The sequence below is a fragment of the Symphalangus syndactylus genome, chromosome 6 (genome assembly GCF_028878055.3).
Source record: "Symphalangus syndactylus isolate Jambi chromosome 6, NHGRI_mSymSyn1-v2.1_pri, whole genome shotgun sequence".
NCBI classification, from domain to species: domain Eukaryota; kingdom Metazoa; phylum Chordata; class Mammalia; order Primates; family Hylobatidae; genus Symphalangus; species Symphalangus syndactylus.
This window is the reverse complement of record NC_072428.2, coordinates 79510730-79527220: the sequence shown is the minus strand read 5'-3', so window position 1 is coordinate 79527220 and position 16491 is coordinate 79510730. Positions and strand designations below refer to the sequence as shown.

General features: G+C 38.7%; 1 protein-coding gene across 3 annotated transcripts in view; it reads right to left on the bottom strand.

The window, feature by feature from the left end:
• Positions 1–7631, bottom strand: part of DEUP1 (deuterosome assembly protein 1) — a 94567-nt gene extending 86936 nt beyond the window's left edge. The window contains exons 1-2 of one of the 3 annotated variants that reach the window (XM_055283249.2): positions 7611–7631; positions 5378–5450 (exon numbers count right to left, since the gene is read on the bottom strand). In XM_055283249.2, the coding sequence (XP_055139224.1) occupies positions 5378–5406 (29 nt within the window). In that variant the 5' untranslated portion in view covers positions 5407–5450; positions 7611–7631. Of the gene's footprint in view, positions 1–2806; positions 2836–5377; positions 5451–6916; positions 7024–7610 lie in introns of those variants that run through there. The other 2 variants (XM_055283248.2, XM_055283250.2) reach the window with 2 other exon arrangements.
• Between the last annotated feature and the right edge of the window lie 8860 nt (positions 7632–16491).

Below are 16491 nucleotides of genomic sequence, written 5' to 3'. Positions count from 1 at the left end.
ACTTTCAGAGTCTGCCATCAAGTCTGACATATCAGGGTTTTAACCCAGATGTGCTTTACTTTGTTTCTTCTTCAGAGATACAAGAAACTGGAAGAACTTGTCCAGTTTGATTACTCTGGGGAGGAATATACGTGTATATGGGGAGAGGTGAATAAAGTATGAAGAGAGGGAGAGTAAGGGGGTATAGTCTGGGCTAACCAGAAAGCAAAGGGATTAACCAAATTTAAAAAGAATTTTCAATGTGCAAAAATAATATATTACTATAATTTATTCAGGTACCAATATGTTGACTTACATCAGAAAAATTAGATTTTATTTTACAAACTGTAATTAAAACTGTGCTTAACTCATCAAGAACCTGGTAAGTAAAGTTATGATTCATAAAGTCAAGAACCTGGTAAGTAAAGTAAAGATGATTAATATATCTCAGAGGGAAAGAACACTTTAAGGGTTAGGAAAGATGCACACATAGAAGAGTATAGTTTTAAAGGACCTTTTGAATCAGACGCAAGAAGTTATGATTTAATATTCATCTACCTTGGTTCTTTGAAAATAATGACTTTCATAGCAGATGAGAAGAATCTGGTGGATCACGTAGCAGTACCTAGATGTTTAGGAAGCATCTGACAAGATTCTATGAATGAGATCAATGGCTAAGATAAAAGTCACAGAATAAAAGGTACAGTAAAAGATTCAGTAGAGAAAAATGAGAATTTGGTTGAAGATGTATGCACACACGTTTTGTTCCCTCCCCAAATCCTACTAACACAAAGTAAAGGGATATTTTTAACCTAGAAGGTCAAACCTACAAGGATAAAAATAACAGGAACTAGCAGTGGACAAAGCCAAGTAGCAAACCAACTAGATACATCTGGAAGTAGCAAGTGAATGTCAGCCTGAAAACAGGAGGAATGGCTAAGAAGGGGTTGACTCCTAGATCTCCTCACTGGCATTCGAATCCAGGCACATTCTCTGGAGACACTAAAACAGAAAGGCTCTGGACTGGGGTTGGGGAACACCAGGTACAGTACATGGCAGGACCACCGTACTGGAAACTGGGGGGTTAAGGTCAACAATATAAGTCTGAATTCAGCCCCTTCCTCCTTTTGAGCTCCCAGAATGCTGGTATACTCTCCAGGTAGGAAATTAGAATTCTCTGGAATCTGATTAGCCTGAGACAAAAGACGGAAAGAGAGTGACCTGGGGTCCTGCAAGGAAACTGCCTAGCCTGATGACATGGAGTAAAGACCACTGTCAATAAGCCCACTGATACGGTTTGGCTCTGTGTCCCTAACCAAATCTCATGTCGAATTGTAATTCCCAGTGTTGGAGGAGGGGCCTGGTGAGAGGTGACTGAATCATGAGGGCGAACTTCCCCCTTGTCGTTCTTGTGATAGTGAGTTCTCAGGAGATGCAACTCCCCCGCTTCTCTCTCTCTCTCCCTCCTGCTCTGACCACATAAAACGTGCCTCCTTCCTCTTCGCCTTCTGCCATTGTAAGTTTCCTATGGTCTCCCCAGCTATGCTTCCTATTTGTTTTTTGGGTTTTGTTTTTGTTTTTGTTTTGAGATGGAGTTTTGTTCTTGTTGCCCAGGCTGGAGTGGAATGGCACAATCTTGGCTCACTGCAACTTCCGCCTCCTGGGTTCAAATGATTCTCCTGCCTCAGCCTCCTGAGTAGCTGGTATTACAGGCATGCACCACCACACCAGGCTAATTTTGTATTTTTAGTAGAGACGGGGTTTCTCCATGTTCGTCAGGCTGGTCTTGAACTCCCAACCTCAGGTGATCCACCTGCCTTGGCTTCCCAAAGTGCTGAGATTACAGGCATGAGCCACTGCGCCTGGCCTCTATTTGTTAATCTAACCATGTGCTATTTATATGTGGAGACAAACTTGATATGACATAAAAAAGGCTGAAAACAAGGTGATGAACGAAGATATTATTGATTAAAGTAAATTAAAAAGAAAGCAGGGATGGTAATATCAGGCAAAGTAGAATTAAAACAGAAAACATTAGTTTATACTTGTGCTATATTTTATAATGTTAATCATATAATATGCTGAGAAGATACACCCATAAACCTTAACACATCAAGCAACAGAACACTGAAATATGTAAACCAAAAATTGTTAGTAATACAAGAAGGACCGGACAAACCACAATTGTAGTGAAGATCTTCCTTAGAATTTGACAGATCAAATAAACAAAAATTAATGTAACTGTACTTGAAAAACACAAGTTAAACATAATAACAACAATTAAAATGTTTGATTATATAACCTTTTTAGCCTTTTTACTCAACCAAAAGAGAACATACATGTGTTTTTAAATACCCAAAGGACATTAATAAAAGTTGATCCTGCAATAGACTACAAGAATAATCTTAGTGAAATTGACAGAGTCAAAATCATATAGTCCATATCCTATGACTATGATAGTAGAAAGATTAAAAAGTAATAATAAAAAGATAACTAAATGCCCCTTGAAATTACATTTTCTAAATATCAGTCAAAGAAGATATCAAATTTGAAATGACAGATTGTTTAGAAAATGATGGTGAGAACACTAACCCTATGGCAGGCAGCAAAGCTGTGCTCAGGAGGAAACTTACATGCTTTTATTATTTAAAGAAATCATGAAATCCAGAAATCATGAAAATAACTGAAGCACATTTTTCAACCCATGGGAACAAGATAAACCATAAAAGGGCAAACTAGTAAGTAGAAATTCATGAATAAGAAAACAAAAACAAAGCAAAATCTAGAGAAGGTTTTCTTAAAAAGGCCAATAAAAGGGATCACTTACTCATTCTATAATTGTGCTCTGGAAACACACTTTAAAAACAAAAAGAACAAACATAAAATTGAGTTTCAATTACAAGAGTTTAGATTATTATGGCACAAATACAAACACCTGTAATTGGAAGAAATCATGGATAAATTAACATCAAACCCGGTTATAACCATGATATCAGAGAATATTGATTCACTCACACTGAAAATGTTCTGTGGGAAAGCTCCCACCGTAGGCCTTGGCACTTTCTGCTCCTGCTCTGTGTAATCTTTTCCCCCAGATATAATCTGCTCAAATGCTGCCTTACCAAAGCATCTTTGTTTGACCATTCCATTCACACTCTCTATTTTTCCCACCCTTAGCCTGCTTTATTTTTCTTCATATCACCATATGATACAAATTTATATGTTTATTATCTGTCTCTTCCACTATGGTATAAGCCCCTTGAGAAACAGTTGTCTATTTTGTTCACTGCTACCTTCCTGGTGCCTAGACCAGTAAGTAGCTCACAGTAGACTCTAAATAGGTATCTGTTAAATGTAGGCTGCTCCACAAAACATTACTGTATATGTAGGTGACATGGTTTAATAAGCCACATAACAAGTCCCTGATGATGAAGTTTTATTGTATTCATGATCTAGATTTATATATAATTCTCAATAGCATGTGGGACTCAGGCAATGCCAACCTGGGGTCTCCATGCTTTGGAGACCATGGTAGGCAGGTGTCTGGCCCCATGTCTACTGTGATGAGTGGAACAGTACCTCAGGAAAACCTCTAATAACTCTCATTAACTTGGGGGGTTGTAATTACACCATACCCAAACAAGTTCTACTGTTCCTTACTAAATTCTAAGTTCTTTAAGGACAAGGTCTGTTTCTTAAATGACTCCATGGCCTTGGATTTGTAGGAGTGAAGTGATATCTGGGACCCAACCTTAGGTTCAACATCTTCAATCTGCATCTTAGCTCTTAGTGCTATCATCACACCAGGGACCCAACACATACTTAACCCAGAATCCTAACCTGGCTTTGCTATGGATACCAGGCAGGCTGCTCCCTGCATCTCATTGCCATCCATTTCCAGTGTAGGAAGGAACACAGGGATTGGAGCCAGGCATACCTGAATTCAAATCCTACTTTCTCTACTAACCTGGTATATATTCTAGGATGAACTCCTGCTTTTTTTGTCTTTCTACCTTTCTGAGCCTCAGTGTGGCAGAGGATGCTAGTTTTTCACCAATATCCATTCTTCCTCCTTTGTTCTAGAACTTCTAAGCTTCATCTGGTCATATGGCTACCTAGTTACAGACCATACTTCCCAGCCTTTCTTGCTGCTAGTTTTAACTCTGGGATTAAGTTCTGGCCAATGGAAAGTGAACAGAAGTGAGACCTGCCATTTCCATGTTATACTCCTAAAAGAAAAGGTCTTACTCTCTCCTCTTGGCCTTCTCCTTCCCTATGGAAGGAGCACAGTCATGAAGGCAGAGCACACTTATGATGGTGGGAGGTGAAACAACCACTTTGGTCCTAGAGATAGAAATCATTAATGAAGATGGCAGAGTTGCCAAACCAATCCTGGTCTGTGTATCTTGGGCGAGCGCAGCACCTGTGACAACTATATGAAACAGAAATAATCTTCAATCTTATTTAAGCTGCTGTTTTTGGAGTCTCTTTGTTATAAGAGCTTAGACTGTACTCTAATATATTTACTTTTCTTAGTTGTAAAATGAGAATAATACCTAGCAGGGATGTTGTAAGAAGGAGTATGCAGTAGGAGCTAAAGAGTGATAGCTATGATTATTATCCAAACTTGTGCAGCTTTCTTTCGGCCTGACATCAAAGTTATGGTCTGGGCAGAATTTCTGAAAGTGAGACACCTGAAGTGGTGTGACTAGTGCTAAAGTCAGTTGCAATCAAGATTAGGCACTATACAACCACCCCTTCACCCCTTCATTCCCCAAACTCTGTGTTTAGCCAGTGGTCAGTTGGCTAGTGAAACAATAGGAAGAGAAAACTCTGTGATGCTGGTAACAGGTAAAGAGTTAGGACAGATATTTGTAAACAGGAATTTGATATTCTACAATGACAAATGCTATACAAATTTTATTCTTATCTCTTCGTGAACTTTTGGTAAGATATCTAGTTCTTGATGATGTTTTTACGGAGTTAGATCTATTCTCAGGCTATGTTTAAGTGATGAGTTCAGCCTTAAGGGGCAAGAGTAGAGGGTAACTTGAGATTCTCAATGCAGCAAAAAAGGAGCAAGCTGGTGAAGAGAGGTTGCATTGTGGTAACAGAAGAGCACATGAGGCCTGCCTCAGCATCCATCACCCTTAGATATTGGACAGTCACTAAGAGTTGGAAAACAGTGATTTTTGAGTGCAGATCTGTAGTGTCAAAATCAGAAAGTCTTGCATTATAATACTTAATTGCAATCACTTGATATTTCCTCTCATCTGCCTCACCAAAAATAATTGGCATATCGTTCTATTAATAGTAAATTTCAAAATTCATGTGTTCTCAGGAAGTTTTTGGCATAGTTAAGCACATATTTATTAAACAGAAATTTCTCAGCACTTACCCCATCGTATTATGGGCTTGGTTCTCCATGTCAAGAAACTGCTACATCTGGTTTATATTTCTTGATTTTTAATCTGTTAGGAGGAAAATGATCCAAGTTCCTAAAATGTTTACATTCTTTAACCTATAAAACATGAAAATTTCGCTACTGGCAAAAACCATTTAGTATGAGTTTTTCTGTGTAGTAGCTCTTGATCCTACAAAATACAGAATTCTGAGTTTTCTGTTTTGATTTTTTGTTTGTTTTTTGAGACAGAGTCTCGCTCTGTCGCCCAGGTTGGAGGGCAGTGGCACGATCTCAGCTCACTGCAACCTGTGCCTCCCGGGTTCTAGCGATTCTCCCCACCTCAGCCTCCTGAGAAGCTGAGACAGGCAATTGCCACCACGCCTGGCTAATTTTTGTATTTTTAGTAGGGACGGGGTTTCAGCATGTTGATCGGGCAGGTCTCGAACTCCTGACCTCGTGATCCACCCACCTCGGCCTACCAAACTTGAGTTTTTTGTTTAGCGACCCCTATGCATTTATGATACTGACTTAGTGATGAATCGAAATATGTGGTACGGACTAAAATGAGCATCCATTTACTACTTATTGAATAATAGCTTGGTACTATGTTGTTTGCAAAGGGCTCAGTACATGAGAATGAGTAAAACAGAATTCCCATTAAAAGAGAAATTCTAGCCAGATGTTCTCAAACTTTCTATTCTTGTGGTTCCCCTAAAGGTGTGCCTTTATTTGAGTACATTCTTTCTTTGGCCCTCTCTGGGTTTTGTTAGGATGAATATAACTATGAGATTTAGGACAAAAAGGCTAAGAATGCCTTTAAAAAGAAATCTTGAAATTCTTCAATGACTTTATGGGCACTGGTTCACCTCTTGACAAAATAGGGATGTTAGTATTTGCCTAAAGTAAAAAAAAAAAAAAAAAAAAAGTTTTTCTCAGTAACAGAATTTTAGTTAAAAAATAATCTATGACAATAACTGGAGAAAGTATTGAAAAGGACTTCAAATCCTCTGAATCACTGAATAAAAGTCAATTAAAGAGCATTCAAAGAGGTAGAAAGAGGAGGAAGATTCGAGCTCACATCACTTCCAAATCGAAGAGTTTAAGAGACCCTGGAATTGTGTGTGGGACAGAGCGGAGAGCATCAGGGATGGTGAAGGAAAACTTGACCAGAACGAGCAGACCAATAAATGGTTTTGTAGATTCTCAAATCTCTCACTTAAACGTCAGGGAAACTGCGGCACAGACAAGTTAAGTGGCTTGCCCAAGGCCACACGACTAAAGCCCAGTCCTTCTAACTTAGGGCGCGCAGCTCTGCTCTGGATTTGCAAGCGCGGGCCTCCCCTCCCAGCCTCTGTCCCCGCGCCACGCGCCCCTCCAGGACCCGCGATCAGTTCAAGCCCAGCCTCCCGCAGAGCGGCCGCCCTTTTGGGGTCCCCCTGTCCCGCTCGAGGACCCGCGCCAGCCTGGGGGCCAGCCTGGCCTTTGGGTGAGGGTCAGGGGAGAGGCGGGGCCGGGAAGGCCAGGAGCCATTACCTGCGCTGCGCCGCGCTCGCCCGAGAGGTCTGAGGCTGGGGGTGCAGGACCGCGTAGGTCACCTCCCGCCCGGCCAGGCCCGCCCCAAGGGGCCCCGCCACCCGCCACCGCGCTCCCGCCTCCTAGGCCCTCCAGCCGCGCGACCAACGAGGCAGTTGGGTCTCTCCCTCCCGGCGCGCAGCGCCGCCGCGTGTTGCCATGGGGACGTCTCGGCCCGAACTCGTGGCCGTCGGAGTGGGGGATGGGCGCGGCGGCGGCTGCCGCAGCAGCGGCAGGCGCTGCCCTCTGGGGGCTCCCTGGCTGCCTCCAACCTCACCCTGCTCGAGCGCGACCTCGTTGTCCCGCAGTTATGCGTCCAGTGTCCCCTCTATTCTGGGTCCTTTCCTCTTTGTAGTCCCACTGCCTACCCCAGGGCCCGGCATCCAAGCTGCAGCCCGGAAATACTTGTTGAATGAATAAACCAAATAGATCACGAAGGAACTGTAAACCGCTGGGGAGTTCATCATCCAGGTTCCTTAAATCCCCTTGGCCCTCTTTCCTCTTACCCAAATTTGAAGTGGTATGAAAAAGAAAGAAACTTGGGGTAAAGAGAACTGCTTTTATCTCCGTTCACCCTAGTGCCTTCCAGCTGGGAGGAGCTGGATTTCACCGCTCAGCCCCTGGTTCCCGTGGTGATAACAGCATCAGCTTGTACCCGACTTTCCCGTCAAGCGCGATGGGTCCTTAAAACACTGCCAGTCAGGCGATCGGACAGTGTTGCCTCCCTTCAGGGAGAAAAGAATAGCTTCTAAGAGGAGAAGCTGGAACGAAACTCAACGGGACTGATTCCAGATTCTTTCCTTTTTCCACCAAATTCCAAGAGTCATTGATGACAGAATTTCTGTCTCTCTTCATTTCATAGAGGAAATAATAGGAAAGAATATATGTTTTTCAACTGACATCTTGAGTGATTTGTTTTAAGCACTTGAATTTTGTGTTTGATTTATTTTAACCAAAGAATTCCTTCCTAATACATGGAGTCGACTACTTAATTCTTAAAGTCTTATTTGCACTTTACTTTCATCACTTTAACGCTAATTTGCTACTTTAATATTCTATGAATTTAATGTGCACCCACATCCCTCCGTCCAGGTTCCATCTGAATTTTATAAAACCATTATGCTGCTTCTTGACAAATTGAGCTTCATAGATGAATTATATACAGTCACCTGGGATATTACTTCTAATAAGTGTTTCATAGCTCTCATGTTTGCATGAAGAGAGTGACTGTGTTATCTTAACTTGAAGCTTTTCATTGTTCTGAACACTCTTAGTTATATTCTTTATTCTTGTCTGAATTGAATGGGTCAATGTATTTTTTCTAACCCAAGGAAGGGAAAATGGAAATAGGAACGAAATTTAATGAAATCTCAGGATGCCCAAGATCACTAAGGCTATGTAACATTGCTGAGTACTTCCATGTTCATTATTTCTTTAGAGGCTCAGAAATACACTCAGCAAGTGTATCAGGTGTTATTAATAGCTCCTTTCAGAAGATTAGGAAACCTAGGCTTAGAGAGAATGAAGGATATGTCCATGGATTTGTCCATCTATTTGCACTTGAAATGGATGATACATCAAGATATAAACCTAGGTCATCTTACTCCAAATCCAGTGTTCTCCAGGCATTAAGGTTGAGTCGGTTTCTTTAGCAGTCAGGATCTTCCTTAGCAAACTGTAGGTTTCATGTTTTCACACAGAAGAGTAGGTGCAGGGGAATGCTTGCAAAAACAGGTGAGAAGACACATACTATAATGGATTTTAGGAAAATTTAAATATAGAATAGGAACATCCCATTCAATTTAATACGAATAAAGGTTTTCATTTCCGAATGAGAGTTAAGATTTAAAATGCAAATACCTGTCCCCTACCTCGCTAGTAAGAAGTAACTGTAAAGATTTGAATTCACCTTGAAATGTCCTTATTATTAGATATTTTCAGGTAAGTTTGTTTTGAAAGGGATGAGACCAGGAAGGCCCCAGTCTAAAGGATAGGAAGAGTGTGGCCAGGGTGGAAATCTTCCTAAACAGGGTTAGTGAGAGGTAACAAGAGAGCTTAGTCATGAAAGAAAATTGGAGGACATGGCGAAGTGAGGATAAGATAAAATGTAACCAAAAATGGTCAAAGAAGAATACAGGGGCATAAATGGATGAAGAATAAGGATGACCTATGGAAGAAAAGCGAAGGGACCAATTATAGGGAATAAATAATAATCAAAGCAATAGGCTAAACCTTTAAAATTTAAAAAACTTCATAACAAAATCGTTTCATGGGAAAATTTATAATAGCAATATAGTAAATGAATGTGCAACTTTAGCATATGCATGGCTATATAAAATAACTTCATGTCTGTCTTTGTATCAGCAAGGAAATATGTATTTTTATATTTTTTAAAAAGCAAGTTTAGGCTGGGTGTGGTGGCTCATGCCTGTAATCCCAGCACTTTGGGAGGCCAAGACAGGCAGATCATGAGGTCAGGAGATCGAGACAATCCTGGCTAACACGGTGAAACCCCGTCTCTACTAAAAATACAAAAAATTAGCCCGGCGTGGTGGCGGGCGCTTGTAATCCCAGCTACTCGGGACGCTGAGGCAGGAGAATGGCATGAACCGGGGAGGTGGAGCTTGCAGTGAGCCGAGATTGCACCACTTCACTCCAGCCTGGGCGACAAAGCGAGACTCCGTCTCAAAAAAAAAAAAAAAAAAAAAAAAAAGAGCAAGTTTAAAAATTATATATATATATATACATTATAATTTTAAAAACTATATCCTTATGCATAGAACATACTTTAAAAATTTTTTTAAAAACAATTATAATGAAATAATCATGAATTGTAAGAAACTGTGGAGGAGATACAGTCTAACTCAGGGGTCCCCAACCCATAGGCTGCCTGTTAGGAACCTGGCCACACAGCAGGAGGTGAGCAGCGGGCAAGCATTATGGCCTGAGCTTCGCCTCCTGTCAGATCAGTGGTGACATTAGATTCTCATAGAAGCGTGAATCCTACTGTGAACTGCATGTGCCAGGGATCTAGGTTGTGCACTCCTTATGAGAATCTAATGCCTGATGATCTGACATGGAACAGTTTCATCCTGAAACCATACCCCCTGGTGCCAAAAATGTTGGGGACTGCTGGTCTAACCTATTCATTTTGGATTTGAAGAAACTCATATCCAAAGAGTTATAATTATTTGATTAGTTTCATTGTTAGTTAATGGCAAACATTTTCAAAGGAATTTTCTGGAGATGCTTAACACACATTCTAGTTGAGAAAATAACCATTCAGCAGGAAGAGATTCAGTATTTAGAACTAAGATCACCTAGAGCAGCACTGTCCAATGGAAATATAATGCAAGCCACTTGTATAATTTTAAATATTCTACTAGTCAAATTTTAAAAAGTAAAAAACAGATGCAGTTTATCTTAATAATATATTTATTTCGTCTAATATATCTAAAATATCATTTTAACACCTAGTCAATATAAAAATTATTGAGATATTTTATATATTTTTTGCATAGTTTTTACTTAAAGCTCAATCAGTTCATTCTGGCCACATGTAGGTGCTTCATAGTCGTCACACATGACTGGTGGCTATCATATTGGACAGAGAAGCTGGAGAATAGGGGTGCCTGGTCAATGTCCTAAAGCTCTTCATTAAAGTGTGAAGGGCAATGCAAAGAGAGAGATTCTTAATTATTTGGGTGTGATTTGAGAGAGATTTTGAAAGTATCCTGCCTCAGCATCCCTACCAACCTGCCCTGGGCTGGGATAGGCATTAGACATCTGAAGAGAAATGCATAAACTTGAGCCCTTAACCAGGCAGCATGAGGCCTTTCACTGTGTCATGCCTGCTAGGCCTGTCAATCATCACTATCAGGGCTGCTTCTCCTCCTGATGGGAATTTAGAAGCACCAGGTTTCACCTGAGGATCAGAAAACAAAGCCGAATTCTTTGAAAAATGGCTATTATGATTTTTTAAATTCTCCACTTTTACTTTTTATGGACTTTTAGAATTTCGACACTGTGGTTTTGAAAATGTCATCCTCTTTCAGATGTTAAGGGGAGCTAAAGGAGAAAGATTTTTATATAGTCGTGAGCTAAGGTTTTAAAGATGTGATACTTATTTCCTGGAGCCATTCATGACTAGGACAATGTTGAAGTGAAAGGGCCCTGATGGGAAAAACAAATTTGTAACCAGAGAGGAAAGTTGGGCTTGCCTGCTTAATGGCCTCTTTTCACTTGGGTCAACTTCTTCTCTGAGCCTGACTCTGCAGAAACCTTTCAGGTCACTAGCTAATATGATAGTGAGAAATTACTGGGTCAAAATCTAGGAAAAGACATGAACCTGGAGAAGTGAGCCCAGTACTTAAGGCTGCTTTCAAAGGCATTTGATGCTCTGGAAGAAACAGCTGCAAAACTGAGCAGCCGTTCGATAGCCTTGTGAAAAAAAGGGGCAGAAGACAAAGCCTGGGCTCAATAAATAAATAAACACCCCCTATCTTTAAGCTAGGGCTCCAAAGGACTTTGCCCTCAGGAAAATGGTGAGGTGGAAATAAATCAGTACTCCTACTGACTCGCAGCCAGCTTGGAATCATCTGTAATTTGGGACAACCTCCATCTTTGAACTCAGAATAGGGTCATACTGGACTGGTAGATTAAGATACCTGGAAGAAGCAAGCAGAAATTTTCCTAGAAATAACTTCTCAAATACAAAGGCCAGAACAAAAATGAAAATAGAAATTCTAAAACTAGAAAAAAATTACTAATAACCAAAAATAAGAACACAACAGATATGAATAATGATAGATTTGGTACAGGTGAAGGGATAACTTGTGAATTGGAAAACAGAACAGAAGAAAGTATCCAGATTGTAGAGAAAATAAAAATAATAAAATATTTTAGTATGAAGATTTTTATAACTTTGGTACTTATTAATAGAATTATTTGTTGTTATGAAAGTAAAAATAGATAATATATGTGCAAGTATTTAATACAAGCCCTAGCACATAGGAAGAACTCAAAAAGTATTTGTTGAATTTGAAATTTAAAAAAATTAATTTGTTGATTTTGCGGGTAATCTCTGTCATCTTATATAATTTCCATTTCTTTGCCAAAATGTTCAAGCTTCTCTTTTATTTTTCTATTTCAACTTCTAAAGCATATTAATAATAATTTTCTATTTTATTTTGCATGTTATGATTCCAGTCTCTAAAATATTTTGGATCTGTTACTGCTAGCTCTTGCTTATCTTGTCTTGTTTTCTTGTGTGGGTTTATAATTTTTGACTATGAGATACTTTTAAGGGGGAGCTTTATTTCTGGGACATCTTTGAGGCCAGGATGGCGGCTGAATCTTTTGATTTTGCATTTTCTTTTGAGAATTGTCTGGGGGTATGACCAACTCTAAACTACTTTACATTAATTTTTTTACAGGAGGTTTTCCAGACAACACAGGTAATATGATGAATGAAAAATAAGTGTTAGAGTCAGCTTATGATACAAATTTCCAAAACTTTTTTTTCCTTTTCTTAGTTTTTCTTCACCCAGTGCCAAAGTCAAAATAGGCATGTTTTCTACTGTTCAATTTTTCTACCTTTAAAAAAAAAATCAGCTTTTTATTTTAGAACAGTTTTAGATCTACATAAAATTATTAGCATAGTACAGAGGGCTCCCATCTACCCCACGTCCAGTAGCCTCTGTTATTAACATCTTACCTTAGTCTGGTCTATTTGTTACAATTAATAAACTGATACTGATAATATTAACCAAAATTCATACTTTATTCAGATTTTCTTGGTTTTTACCTAATGTCCTTTCAGTTGCAGGACACCACACTAAATAGTGGTCATGTCTCCTTAGGCATCTTTTGGCTGTGACAGTTTCCAAGAGTTTTATAATGATCTTGGCAGTTTTGAAGAGTGCTGGTTAGGTATTTTATGGAATGTCCCTTAATTGAAATTTGTCTGCAGTTTTTCTCATGATTAGATTGGAAGGAAACTCAGAAATCAACTGCCATTTTCATCACATTGTATCAAGGGTACATACTATCAACTTGATTTATGACTGTTGATGATGATCTGGATCATCAGGTTGAGATGGTGGTTGTCAGCTCTCTCCACTGTAAAGTTACTCTTTCCCCCACTTCCATACTGTACTTTTTGAATGGAAGTCATTGTGTGCAGCACATGCTTCAGGAGTAGGGAGCTATGCTCCGCCTTCCAAAGGGTAAAGTGTATATATCAATTATTTGGAACTCTGCATGGAAGATTTGTCTCATCTCCCCCATTCATTTATATCAGTATGGACACATGGATATTTATTGTATACTTTGAATTATAATCCAAGGCTACTTTGTTTGAGAAAATAAACAAATTTAGTTTCTCATATTATTCCAGCTGTGGTCATTGGGAGCTCTTCCAGTTGGCTCCTATGTTCCACTGACATACTTCATCATTGTGGGATTTTTGGTTTTGAGAACTTCATTACTTTCTATCATTATAAGATGTCCCAGTGTCATCTTGTATATGTATATCTCCTGCTCCTGCAATCAGCTCTTTCTTCAGGGAGCACTTACTAACAATGAATTAGAAACCAGTATCTGGGCACTAGGAACGCTCCTTGCTACTTGATTGTTCTTGTTCCTAAACCCTCTCAGCTGACAGAACAAGGAAATATATTTGTGTAATACTGACCTTTGTATATACAAATAACTGTAAGTATTTCTATATGTAACCATTTCTATCTAAACAAACATGAGTTTATCTAAGCTAAAAGGACATGAGTTCACACTGTTATCTCCAACTCTGTTACACAGATCGTTCTAGCTTCTTTCCCTTACTTATCTGTAAATTCCTACTCCAATGGTAAAAAAAAGTGGCTTTTCATCATCCACCATCCATTTACTTAACTGCACAACTGTGATACTATATAACAGTATCAGAATTGTTAACCTGTACCATATGGAAGAGGACATTATCAATTAGAGTACAGTGCATATATACAGTAAATTTTGCCTTTAGCCTCACTAGATTTCACTCATTTCCAAAGTTACTTAAATCAGTACCTTTTCCATCTGCCTCTTTTAGTGAGGTTGTTTTACAAATCTGTAATACAGTTAGGATGTTTTGTCACATTCTCCATTCTCTTTTGGGATCTTCTGGCCTCCTAAATATTTTTTAAAATTTGCATACACTAAGGTTCACGATTTGTGCCTCATCTACTTTTTTTTTGAGACAGAGTCTTGGTCTATTGCCCAGGCTGGAGTACAGTGGCATGATCTCAGCTCACTGCAGTCTTGACCTCCTGGGCTGAAGCAATCCTCCCACCTCAGCCTCCTGAGTAACTGAGACCACAGGCATATGCCACCACGCTCAGCTGATTTTGTTTATTTTCTGTTGAGACAGGTTTCTCTGTGATGACCAGGCTGGTCTTGAACTCCTGAGATCAAGTGAATATCCTGCCTCAGCCTCCCAGAGTTTTGGGATTATAGGTGTGAGCCACTGTGCCTGACCTTATTTACTTTTATAGTGAAGGTAGCCTTTTGGAATCCCACTTTTATGCAGAAGTCTGTTAGAATCTTCACCTGGGCTGGTCTTGGGCCTTATGTCCTATTATCCTTCTGCATGTAGCCACCACAGTGTAAGCAGAAACACTCAGAACAAAAGTTTCTTTTAGCATTCACTCCCTTGTTGGGGTTCCTCTTCTCACTTCTCACATAACTTAGGTTATGAAATCTATTGATTCTATTATTTCATTCAAACTCAGTAAGATATTTACATTTTTATAATGTCTTACTTGTTTCAATTAGATTGTTCAGCGTATCTAATCAAACATGCTACCAGAAATGGAAGTCCTTTTTACATTATTTAATTTTTTTAAAATATTTCATTATCTATAAACATCTTTTAAGTGTCCTCGGCTCTTTATTTTTGGAAACAAAAAGGGGAAATTATGAATGAGTTAAATAAATAATGATTCAAGATCAGATTCCATCTGTTATAAATAGTGATGTTAGAGAAAAATTAAAGAATACAATATAGCTACTTATAAAATAAGAGAACATGTCTTTAAAATACATTTAGAACAAGAATTTTGTATTAGGAAATTCAACTGTTATTTTTATTGTTATTATTTAATTTTACTGAAATGACTTCCATGAATTGAGAATTACTTTCTGTATATCTCTGAGTGTCATGTTTTCTGGTTACCCTATAAACAATGTTAATATGCAGTTGGCTGAATAAAACTGAGCTAGGAATATATGAGCAAATACTTCAAACAAATTTTAATAAATAAACATTCTGTCATTACCTTGAGACTGCGGCACCTGTTTTAGAGAGATACCAATGTTTTATCCATTTTAGTGTCAGCCTTCAATGATCAGGTGGAACAACATGCAGGTTGAAGAAAAATGACTCTCAGTACCCTCATCACTTAGGTTTGCGCTGTAAGACCACTCATCATGTTACCACCGTTATGCCTTTTTTTTTGTTTTTGGTATAAAGCATGTTAGCATTGTTGCTGCTGGTGTTGAATATATGTGGTAATACCTGTTATAAAACATTATTCTAGGACACATCTGAGGAACATGAGCTTGCCACATACAGTAGAAAATAACAACAACAATTTTCTCTTTTCCTTTTCCCACACTAAGATTATAAAACTCTTAGACATGTCTCAGTTGCTTACACATGAAACCTAGTTCATAATGTCCTCTCATACAGTACCATTTATTCCCCATATGGTTGTACTTCAAAATGCAATGATTTTGTGTAAGCCTTGTTAGAAAACAACTTTTGATAATTTAGGGGAGTTATCTTCTCTAAAGAGTAAATTTACATCATTCTGTTGGAACATTTCAGAATGTCACCTGAAAAATATACCTATCTTCAGTCTGAGGTGACCTCAACACCCAGAAACCCAGATTATCTCTGAAAGTGTGTAAATTGCTTTGTAAAGAAGGCATCAGTCTCATTATCACAGTGTTGTGTTAAAATCCACCATGCAGTCCTATTTCTGAACTGACTGGGAGAAATTCCTCAGCTTGACGTAAATCCTCAGATGATAGAGACCAATCATTGTGAGAAGAAACCACATTTCCTTTTCTTTGTCTTTTCATGATTAAATGTTTGAATTGCATTTTCTTATTTTAACTAGGTATCAGTCACTTGCCCGTTGATAGCTGAATTAATTTGTAAACCATGAAGGAAAGGAAAATATTTTTTCATCTTACTTAATCTTCTTTTTCATTCCAGTACTGATTGAAGAAAGAATCAATAGCAGTAAGCCCTCCCAGGAAGGAAAAAATATTTAATTTCATTTTACATATTTTAAAATTGTGAATTGTTTTCTTTTCTTGAATCTTCCTCTTTTTTTTGAACATACAATATGAGAAAACAACTTTACAAATGATTTGTTTCTAAGAAAGCCAGCTGAGCATTGTAGAAAGAATATGGACTTTGCATTCAGACAACAAGAATTTGAATCCCAAATCTGCCTTTTAATAGCTAAATGAGTATGGCTAATTTATTTGCC